This window comes from Acinonyx jubatus, chromosome A2 (assembly GCF_027475565.1).
Source record: "Acinonyx jubatus isolate Ajub_Pintada_27869175 chromosome A2, VMU_Ajub_asm_v1.0, whole genome shotgun sequence".
Classification (NCBI taxonomy): domain Eukaryota; kingdom Metazoa; phylum Chordata; class Mammalia; order Carnivora; family Felidae; genus Acinonyx; species Acinonyx jubatus.
In genome coordinates, this window is record NC_069383.1 from 153045250 (window position 1) to 153055926 (window position 10677).

A 10677-nucleotide genomic window follows, 5' to 3' on the forward strand; every position below is an offset into this window, starting at 1 on the left:
TCTGGGGCTGAGGCATACGGAGCCAAGACGCGAGGTCGAGTAGGAAAGATCCTTTTATTGGGGTGGACACGGAGCACGCACTAGTCCATGATAAAATGACTTAAGAGAAAGATCCGGAAATGCCGACTTCTCCCCCTGGCACACATTCAGAGCAAAGCCTGGGCACGACACAGGTCCAAGCCAAGTCTGTAAGGCCCGGACCGGAGAGCAGGAGCAGAGAGAAGGGCTCCCACGCATGCTGCCGGGCCACAGCAGGGCCCCGGCTCTAGGCCCTTGCAGACACGCTCTGGTTTTTCCGGAGGAGAACTGGGGGCTTGTGGGGGCACAAAGGGGGTTCTGGGGGGGAGGGGTTGTGAATAACAATGTTTTTTAAAAAGCATCTACCAACATCACACTACTGGGTCTGACGTCCCCTTTAACCATCGCTTGGTACATTTTACAGCATAAATAAAAACTCAAGGAAAATAAATACATCGGCTCCTATGAGGTTGGAAGTGGTATGGATTGTAGGGCGGGGGGGTGGGCTGGTGGGGGGCAGGGTGGGGGGCGCTTACACAAGGCGGGCGGGCGAGGAGCAGACAAGACAGGAGGCGCCTGTGGGGAGCGAGAGTCTTAAGTGTCCTCGTGCATGTCCGGGCTGTCGGTCCGTGCGACCTTGCGGGGGGGTGCCGAGCTCTCACCCTCAAGGTCCACTTGCTCCTGGTCTCTCTTCTTGGCGGCGTTCTGAGAGGCAGGGCAAAAGGGGGGGCGCGTAAGTCTTCATCTGGGTGAGCCCCTGAAAACCTGCTGCCAGGCCTGCAGCTGGGCACTCAGCCCAGGGCCTCCCCTGCCTGCCGGACTGCCCCGGCCTAAGCCACAGTCTTCGGGACCGCCAGCCTCAGACTGCCAGGCATTTCCCGGGCCCTGTGAGGAGTCACCACGGCCGGCCGGCCATGACCCACGCTCTGCACGGAACACTCTGGGGAATAAGCCACCCAGCCAGAGGGCAAAGAGCACCCATGAGCCACCCAGGGAAGGCGTGCATTGCCACGGAAGAGGAAAGCAGGCCTGTGTGGGAAAATCTCCTTTCCCCCACGGTGGGAACCCAGGTCTGCCAGAGCTGGGGAGGAGGACAGGGTGGGCCATGCAGCTGAGATTTTCAGAGCAGTCACTTCATCATGGGGTCCTCCTCCAACCTCACCCACGGCAGGCCACTGTCTGATGCTCAGTGTTAGGCAAAACCCCCCAGACTGACTGTGTTGCAGAATGCACGCGAGTTTTCATTAAAGAAAAATAAAAAAATGTCCTGTGTAAAAAGGCAGCCTCGGGATGGGGGTGGCAAGACCTTTCACTGCAACTACACCCTGTTGTGTTGCCTGGAATTTTTTTTTTTTTTAATGTTTAGTTATTTTTGAGAGAGAGAGAGAGAGTGCGAGCAGGGGAGAGGCAGAGAGAGGGAGACAGAAGATCTGAAGTGGCCTGTGTGCTGACAGCAGAGAGCCCAATGCGGGCTCGAACTCACAAACCACAAGATCATGACCCGAGCTAAAGTCAGACACTTAACCGCCCGAGCCGCCCAGGCGCCCCATATTGCCTGGAACTTTAATCATGTGACATTTCACCATTAAACAAAGATTTTCGGCAATAACACTAAAGTCTGTTTGCTGCCCGGGCCATGCTGGCAGGCTGTGGAGAGCCAGGCCTCAGCGGCAGTCAGGCCTCTGTACCTCCTGACAAGCTCCTACCCATCCCTGAACGCCAGAACCGTATGGCCTTGGCACGCCGTTCACTGCTCTGAAATGCTCTTCCCTCCCCTAGACTGCCTGGCAAACTGCTATTCAGCCACCAAACATCCTCCATTCAGAGCCCCTCTGCTGGCCATCACCGTTGCCATGAGTTCCGGCACCTGACCCCAGGCACCTTACCTTTTTGTCCCATTGCTGATGTAGGTAGCGCAAAAGGATGTTTGTCTTTTCTGTCACAATGACTGAGGAGAAAAGGCGGAGAAAGTTGCAGGAAGAGGCTGCAGGTGACCCAGCCCCCACCCCGGCCTGCGCTGCCCCTCCCAGGGCAGGCCCTCGCCCCTCCCTGGTCTCCAGCCTGGCTCTGCCTGGGTGACTGCGTGGGGACTCCGAGTCTGCACCCCCAGCACGGGAGAGCTCGGGAAGCCTGGTGTTTTTGCTCCAACACACAGCTACTACCGGGGGCCTCAGCCGGCTGCTCCAGCTGGGCCCCTGCTTCCTAGGGAGCCCCGGGACCTCTGCCGCACTTGGGGCTCCACCCCCAGGTCGGGGAAGGAAACCCGGCACACGGGTCCAGGCAGACCAGGAACACAGAGCTATACAGCTGTGCCCCGGTGAGCACAGAACCCACCCAGCAAGGTCCGGGTAGGTTCCTTTCACAATTAAAATAAAACACAACCACGATAACCTTCAGGTCGTCCTGCTCTGCGCGCTCTGTGCCTTTCTCTGCGGGCCCCTCCACCTGGCCGCCCCCCTCCCTGAGCTGCCCACCCCAGGCTGGGCGGGGACCCCTCCCCACAGTACACGGCTCAGGGTCTGCGACGCGGTGCTGGCAGGGGACACCCAAACTCATGGGAGGTGAAGGGGAGGGGGCCGGCGAGCAGCAGATGAGAGCTAACGAGGGCCCCCTCGGGGCCGCATGTGGACGCCAGCATGTGGAGATCAGGAGGCTCCCGGAGAAAGCCAGGCTTCCAGCTGCTGACAGGCATCCCGGAGCTCACCACCCACACCGCCCTGGGGCCCTTCCCCTGGCAGCCAGGCTGAGACAGGCTGACAGAGGCCACTTACTCTGTTCAGATGGGTACTCCCGCGTGGGCAGGTAGACTGAGGGACGACGGTTCTGCAGGAGAGTCGGGGAGTGAGGAGAGCAGGCGGGCTGACTGGGGTCCCCCACCCCTCACCTGGGCACCCACCCTCCCACAAAGACAACGGTGTGCAAGGATGTGGGCGGGGCTGGGCTCGAAGACCAGCCTGCGTTCCTGGCGGGACCTCGACGGTGTGTCCATGTCGTGCCCTGCCCCCGCCTCCCCCACCCCGGCAGCTCCAGAACCACTCCCAGCGCCCGGAACGCGTACTCACCGAAGCTTTGCACACAGAGTCGGCGTGAAATCGACTAAAATTGCTTTTGTTGTAGACAGGCAGGCCTTTCAAAAAATCTGCCTAGAAGACAGGGAAGATGGTAAGTGAGACAGGGCAGCAGGTCGGGCCATCCCTGGGGTGCCCGTGGGACTGGGCTTCCAGCTGACTTCCAGTTTCCTTCCTCAGGTCCTCCCATGACGTTTTCCAGAATGCACCCTTAAGCTGGCTACCTGAGGTGCACACTGTTGGGACCAGAAGAAAGTAGCCCTGGGATAAGTGAGCGTTCTCTTCTGGGGTCCTCACAACAGCCCTGTAACCAGCTGAGAGGGGGGAGAATGGAGGCTGAGCAAGGAACAGGGCCGGGAGTCGAACCCGGGCCCAGACCTTCCCTCTGTGCTTGCTGAATATTAAACACCTGGTCTCATTTCCACATATCCACCTTGACAGAGACCTGGGATGGAAAAGGGCTCGGCTACCCTAAAAAACCCTGTGGGCCAGAGTGACCGTACACAGGGGTGGGGGAGCAGGGCCCTGGGTGAAGGGGAGAGGGCAGCCGGGACACAGGCTGCTGCTGTACGACACGGGAACCCAGGGTCAAATAAGCTCCCAAGTCCTAAGAAAACTCAGAAATCCAAGTCTTAGCACGCTGTCACCAGGTTGTTCAAGGTGGCTGGGCTTTTCAGAAAATGCTGTGTAGACCGAAGCAGACAGGTCTGTGAACAAGAGTCAGTTCAGGGGTTGCTCCTGGGGTCCACCGACCTGGAGGCCGCTCCGCGAAGGGAGAATGGCCCGTCTGTGGCACGGAGCCAGGCCCGTGCGGCTGCCAGGAGCCAGCACCAGAATTCATTCACAGCCCTGACCTATCGAAAGTCCTTCTTCTCTGACACTTTGGCATGAGCTGGGCAAGAAAGGGTGAGCTTTCTGGAGGGGAAAGGCCCTGATTCTGGGAAGGAAGTGACTTTCAGCCATAAGACGGGGGCGATAAAGGCCAGTGAGAGCCAGGTCCACCTCAGGACACTGAGGCACGAGAGCCTGAGGGATGCTTGGGGAAGGATGATGGCCAAGAGTTTGGGGTGACTTCTTGGCAGAACAGGAGGGCGGCACTGTCATCAAGCCTGGAGTGGGGCAGGTGGGCAGGGGTTCCTCACATGGCCCGCCAGGGGCTGGAGTCACCCCATAATAAAGACGAGGAAATGGAGGCAGAAAGGTCACATGGTCCTCATCTGCGTTCACCCAGCCCCACCAAGAAAACAAGAAACCAGATTTTACCCAGGTTCACCCAACCTCAGAGGCCAAGCTCCTTGTTTACACGACATGCCAGTGCCTCAGTTTCCCTTCCTGAAAACCAAGGCCTCAGAGGCCCTGCAGGTCACATTAACCCTCCCTTGGGAGATCCATCCGCATACCTGAGCCAGAGCTCAGCAACGTCAGGGAAGCAGCTGTCCAGGTGATGCCCCCCAGCCTCTAGGGCAGGTGAGAGCAGGTGTTCCCACCTCGGTAGGGCCCAGCCCTCCCTCTCCTGGGCCCTAGCGACACCTCGGCGGCACGGACCAGCTAGGGAAGCTGGAGTGTGGGTCAGCCTCCCCCACCCACTCAGGAGGCGTGACGTCTGGGTGACCCACTGCCCTGGAGCCAGCTCAAAGCCCCTCAAATTTGCCTCCTCCATCCCAGGACCCCTGCCCCAATTCCACCCCAGACGGCGGAGCCAAATTCATCCATCCAGCAAGGTTTTCCTCAGGCTCCTACTATGTGGCAGGCCCTGCACCAGGCAGCGGGGCCCTGGGGGGAAGGCACAACAGACCCACTCTCGGCCCTGGGAAGCACGGAGTACACAGGGACACAGGTGAGACTCGAAGAGCTGGTGAGTGCTGAGTGGCCATGAGGACAGGGTGTCGGGAGGGGACTGTGAGATCCAGGACAGCACTGGGGAAAGCTGTGACTGATTTGGGGGCTCAGGAAGGGCTGCCCAGAGGCAATGATGCAGGCACTGAGACCCGAAGGGTGACGAGGGGTTCCTGTCCCTGCTCAAGCCCCTCCAAAGCCCTGGCTCGGCTTGGCCCATGCTGTCCTCCTGCCACAAAGCCCCTCCATCTGTGCTGGTCCTGGGCCACCCTCGCAGAGTGCCCCTCCCTTCTCCATGCCGGAAACACCCACCAACCTCTCTGCTCAGCTCCAAACCCCCTCGGCCCCTTCCCTCTCCCTACGCCTTGAGAACCTCTGCTAGAGCCAAAATGACACCCCGATGAGGTCACTCGTTCCTATGTCCATCTCCCTCGCTGGACTGGCTCCTCCCTGAGGGCAGAGGGCAGGGCAGGGCTGTCTCCATCCTGGACCCCTGGCAGGGCTCACATGGAGCCAGGTGGCAGAGTGGTGAGAGGTGCAGAAACCCCACAACTGCACTCAATCCTGGCCGGGCCCCTCATTGGCTGGGTGACCTGGGGCAAGTGGCCCCCCAGCCCGGGAAAGAGTTTCTCACAGAGCTCCCTTGAAGGCCAGCTGTTAGCATCAGTGTGTCTGTGCTGAATAAATGAATGAAGATGGGATGACCGGTACTTCCTGTCAGCCAAGCAGGAAAACAAGGCCTCGGGCACAGGAGAGAAATCCTCACGCCAGCCGGCCAAATCCTAGCCAAAGCTGGGCCCAGAAGCTGTGCACCTGGCTCAGCAGACAGTCACCGACCATGTGTGTGCCATCCCCAGGCAGGCAGTCCACCAGTGAACCCACCCAAAGAGAGAGGAAAAGAAATAATGTGCCAAGAGAGAAGAGACAAGGGGCCTCCTGAAGTCAGGAAGGGCTCCTCTGAGGGGGTGATGTTCACAGGAGAAAGAACATTCCAGGCAGAAGGAGCAACAGATGCAAAGGCCCTGGGGTGGAAGGGACTCAGAGTGTGGGGACATGAAAACAAGGACAGTGTGGCTGGAGCTGGCAGAAGAGATGAGAAGAGTAGAGATGAGATCACAGAAGTAGACGGGGCCTTGGGGGCGAGGGGGCAGCTGGGGTCTCATCTGGGTTACAAGAAACCCCCAGAGTGGGGCACCTGGGTGGCTCAGTCGGTTAAACATCAGACTTCGGCTCAGGTCAAGATCTCACGGGTTCCTGAGTTGGAGCCCCACTTGGGGCTCTCTGCCTTCAGCGCCGAGCCTGCTTCAGATCCTCTGTTCCCACCCACGCCCGCCCCTCCCCTGCTCAGACTCCTGCACCAACTTTCCCTCTCTCTCTCAAAAATAAATAAACATTAAGAAAGAAAGAAAGAAAGAAAGAAAGAAAGAAAGAAAGAAAGAAAGAAACCCCTAGAGTATCTTTTATGCTAGAAAGTGATATAATGAGATTTACGTTTTAAGTTACAAGCTCGCTCTGGTTCTGGGTGAATTACAGGCTGCCGGGGTGGGGTGGGGGAGGGGGGGCAGGATGGAGGTAAGGTTACCAGGGAAGAGGCTGGGGCGGGGGCGTCCAGACAAGTTGTGGCAGGGCCTAGACCAGGGTAGGGAACTGTGGACGAATTCATGATGCAAAGATCCTAGAGGCAAAGCCATCAGAACTTCTTACGGACTGGACGTGGGGGACGAGATTGCAGCAATGAATCAAGGGACAACACCCAGGCTTGGGGACCCACATGCTAAGGACCCACTTTCCCCTCTCCTACTTCTTTTGCCTATCCCTCACCACATCCCGTAGGTTGTGGGCTCGGGCCCTGGGTCCAGGGACCACGGGGTTTTGACTTGCCCTGCAAAAGCTTGCATCACCTCTGTCAGCTCTGGGGTGGGGGTGGGGCCTTCAGCACAACTCTGATGCCAAGTCACCATCCCCCTCTGCAGGCTGGGGGTCGGACCCCAAAGAACCACTACAACCAAAGCCAGGATGAGCGCATGGCCCAACCAGCTGGCATTATTCCCACCTCAAGATGAGAAGCCAGCTGGGAGAAGATGTCACCAGCCCCAAGTCACCCAGCTCATCTGTTGAGCGTTCACTGTCCTAAGCCCTTCACGAAATCCGTTCTCTCAATTGTCACAACTCGATCAAGTCTGGACTATTGCTACCTCCATTTAACGTAGAAAGGCCTGGGATCGGAGAGATGAAGTTGCTCCCTCCTAGGGGCAGGTCCGGGCCCGGAATCCTGGGGGTGGGATCAGGGCTCTGGGGGACCTGGGCAGTCTGTGATGTCGCACTTCCTTTGGCTACAAAGCCCCACATGTCACGAAGTCAAGCCCCCTCCCCCGCCCCAACGCCCAGGCCAGCTTCCCAAATCCTCATGAACTGGAGACACCCAAGCCGGGGAAGCTGAGGACAAGGCCTGAAATGGGGGGTCTCGGGAGACCCCATCCCCACCCCCACCGATTTCCGGGGGAGCAGCGACCCGGAAATGAATGGGTTGTCAGGGCCTGGAAGCCTACATGGGGTCAGGGGTCGGAGAGAAGGAGCTGGGGTGGGGTCAGCAGGAAGCGCACAGCAGGGTCCCGAGGTTGAAGGTTATAGGGCAGAGCGAGAGGCGGGGCGGGGCCTGAGGGGGCCGGGCTGGGAGGTGAGGGGCTTCAGGGATTACTAAAGGTGGGTGGGCCCGCGGCGCCATTTTGTCGAACGGAGGGGGAGTACGGGCCCGGCAGCCTCTCTCACCATCTTCTGTTTCCTCCGTCGCTGCCTCAGCCACCGCCTCAGCCACCGCCGCCGCCACCACAGCCGCCTTCTTAGCCGCCGCCGCACAGTAACTTCCAGCCACGGCACAGCCCACACTGATGGCGCCGCCGCCCCCCCTCATTGGCTTGCACTCTAGCCCCGCCCCAAGGATAGCGGCCTCTGCGCGCTTCCATTGGCCAGATCCCACTAAGTCACGCGTCCATTGGCCACCACACCTCCTCCTTTGGTGGTCAAGTTCGGTTGAGGAAGCAAAACCCCGCCCGGGAATTGGAGGCGAAGGCGCAAAATCCGGAAGTGGGCGGAGGCCGTGCCCCCGAAGTCTCTTGGGATTTGTAGTCCACAACTCCGGGAGGTTCCGCTAGTCTCTCGACTTTCTAGCGTTTACTTCACTTTTTCATGTGGTGACTCATGGAGTTTCCACAGCAGCCCCGGAAGACAGGGACCCACCGTAACACTCCCAGCCTCCTCCCCAGGGTCCTAACCTGTTAACAGATCTAAACTGTTCTGCACTTGCTGCTTAATATCTTTCAACCGACATCTCAGATTCTCTTGTCCAAATGCCCCCGTGGCTCCCCAGTCCCCCAGGGATGCAGTCCCATCTCCCTGGCCCCGAATTTTGGAACCCTCCGGCATCTCTCAGGCACCTTTTATCTTGACACCTGGGTCTAATCCCTTCTCCCTTTGGGCCCTCCCAGATCCTGGTACTTCTCCCAGGAAGCCTTCTCTGATTTCATTCTTCCCAAGTCTAAGCCAGGCACTTCCTCTAGAGTCCCACAGCCCTCGCAATCCTCCTTTCAGCCCTGACTCCGCTGTCTCCGAGCTGCCTGGGTACAAATCAAGTGCTCCTACCCTGCCCACCAGACTGATAGCCTGCCAAGGACAAGGACCCGACACCCAGTACATAGGAAATACTCAGTAGTGTTAAGTGGAAACTATGAAGTATTATTATTCCAACAACACAGCAAAGGAGAAACAAGCACCTCAATTCATAGAAGCCAAATGAGCCTCAGAGGTTAAGGCCTTTGCTCAAGGTCATACAACGCATCCCCAAGGAGCAAGTGAATTCCAACACCAACCCCCTCCCCACAAGCCTCCCCAGACCTGTGGAAAATTATGACAGGTAGAAGACAAATGGAAATTCGGACATTTATTAGACACTTAATGGTATTAAGGAACAACGTTAACCATTTTTTTAGGTGTGAAAAGTTGTTTTGGTTATGTTCTTAAAAGGCCTGTCACCAGGCCTGGAGTGTTTAAAAAGGCTTTTTCTAGAAGAGATGCATTCTGATATACTTACAGAAGAAATAACCCGATGCCTGAGATTTGCTCCAAAATAACACAGGAGGGGGCAGGTGGGTTGTGGGTAACTGGTGGTCAGAGCTGTGTACAGAGTACACGGGGTTCACTGTGCTATTCAGTGGGCTGTTGCCGTGTGTTCAAAATTCTTCCTAATTCAAAAATCGTAGAAAGGGACTAGGTCTGACTTCCTACTCCCACTCTCAGTCCAGCCCCAGACTTCTCCCCCTGGGCCAACCCCACAATTTGAGGTGCACGCATGTCTGAGTCGTCCGGGCTTCCCACAAAAGTAACAGCAAGAGAGGTCCCAGGAGAGACAAAGGCTTTAATGGGGGTCCCGCGGTCGGCGTCGCAATCCTCAATGGCTCAGAGACTTCCGGCCTTTGTGCATGCGGCGAAGGATGACCTGGACGCCGGCCGGCGTGCTCAAGCGCCGGATCCAGCCGTGTTTGTGCTTGCGTTTGATGTTGCTCGGCTGATACTCGTTCCCGCGCGCCTTTCCCCGGCTCTGCTGTGCGGCGAGGAGTCCCCAGGCGTCGGGGAGTCCCAGCCAGGCCCGGGGCTGGAGCCACCTGCGGGGGTAGAGAGACGGTGCGAAAGGTCAGAGGGGGAGCTCTGTGACTTCGGCGTGACGCTCAACCAGTCTGGAGCCTCGGCTTCCCTATCCGTGCCGGGACGGAGCCTGGCTGCAAGAGGCGCTCCATAAAGGCGCAAGGCGTTGGCAAGTCATGTTGTCCGTATACAGCTGGCACCAGCGCCGGACACCGCCGTTACTTCCAAATTTGGGGAAGGATCCCCGTAAGGACTCACCTCAGGCGGCCCAACTGGCGACCTAGGGATCCGACCAAGAAAGCCATGTCCAGCCGCACGTCGCGCGGTCCCCACGCCGGCTATTCCAAAGCTTATAGGCTCTGCCGCTGTAGTGCGAAAACTTATGGGAAATGTAGTTTCTCCTACAGCGGAGCCCAATGGCCACCGGGTCCTCCTGGAGTTGCAGTTCTGCGCCTGCGTCCCATCTGTGTGCGCGTCCTTGCCGGCAAGGGAGTGTACTTCTTCATGTCGACCAACAGGTGGCAGACGAACGGCACCTCTTCGGCATGCGCCTGCGTACAAGACGTTGCTGGGAGCCGTCGTTCCTTCTCCCGTCGACCAGCAGAGGGTGCCGGGAGGTGACCGTGGGCGCAGCTGGGGGCAGCCTCAGGAAACGGCTGGTTGATCCTCCTTCCCCAGCAGGAGGCAGGCAGATGGCACACAGCTGGCTGGCAGCATTTCTAAGGGCCCAGCCAAGTCTCTGCTCTTTGGCGGGGTGCCCAGGAGACCTGAATTGATGTTGGCCGGACGTCCTTGGGGTGGTCCCTGCTCCTCTCGGGGATTCAGTTTCTCAGTGTAAAACTCATGCGTTTCAAGCTTGCCCTTGGTGGTGGCTCCATTCAGGCCCTAGAAATTTTTTTTTCTAATACTCATATCCGAGCCCTTTCCCTTCTCACACAGCTTCTATGGCTCCCCATTGCCCCACGAAAAATACCCAGCTCCTCTGGCAAGCATATGAAGCCCTCCATACACACACACACACACACACACACACACACACACACACACACACACTAAATTTCAGCGACACTTTCCAATGCCTGATGTTCCCCTATTTATCTCCCCCGTCCCCATTCAT

General features: G+C 58.1%; 2 protein-coding genes across 4 annotated transcripts; both read right to left on the reverse strand.

The window, feature by feature from the left end:
* Nucleotides 1-35: 35 nt before the first annotated feature.
* On the reverse strand, nt 36-7847 carry DDA1 (DET1 and DDB1 associated 1). Of its 2 annotated transcripts, none has more exons than XM_027038289.2 (5): nt 7692-7847; nt 3081-3161; nt 2790-2841; nt 1905-1966; nt 36-723 (listed from the first exon to the last, which is right to left on the reverse strand). In XM_027038289.2, the coding sequence occupies exons 1-5, from the start codon at nt 7692-7694 to the stop codon at nt 613-615; spliced, it is 309 nt and encodes a 102-aa protein (XP_026894090.1). In that variant the 5' UTR covers nt 7695-7847; the 3' UTR covers nt 36-612. The 2 variants fall into 2 exon arrangements, with proteins under 2 accessions (XP_026894090.1, XP_026894089.1); XM_027038288.2 differs by lacking the exon at nt 7692-7847 and adding an exon at nt 7118-7624.
* A 997-nt stretch (nt 7848-8844) lies between these two features.
* On the reverse strand, nt 8845-10463 carry MRPL34 (mitochondrial ribosomal protein L34). 2 transcript variants are annotated; one of them, XM_015065601.3, is made up of 2 exons: nt 9819-10463; nt 8845-9580 (listed from the first exon to the last, which is right to left on the reverse strand). In XM_015065601.3, the coding sequence occupies exons 1-2, from the start codon at nt 9863-9865 to the stop codon at nt 9367-9369; spliced, it is 261 nt and encodes an 86-aa protein (XP_014921087.1). In that variant the 5' UTR covers nt 9866-10463; the 3' UTR covers nt 8845-9366. The 2 variants fall into 2 exon arrangements, with proteins under 2 accessions (XP_014921087.1, XP_014921086.1); XM_015065600.2 differs by lacking the exon at nt 9819-10463 and adding an exon at nt 9680-9812.
* Nucleotides 10464-10677: the final 214 nt, after the last annotated feature.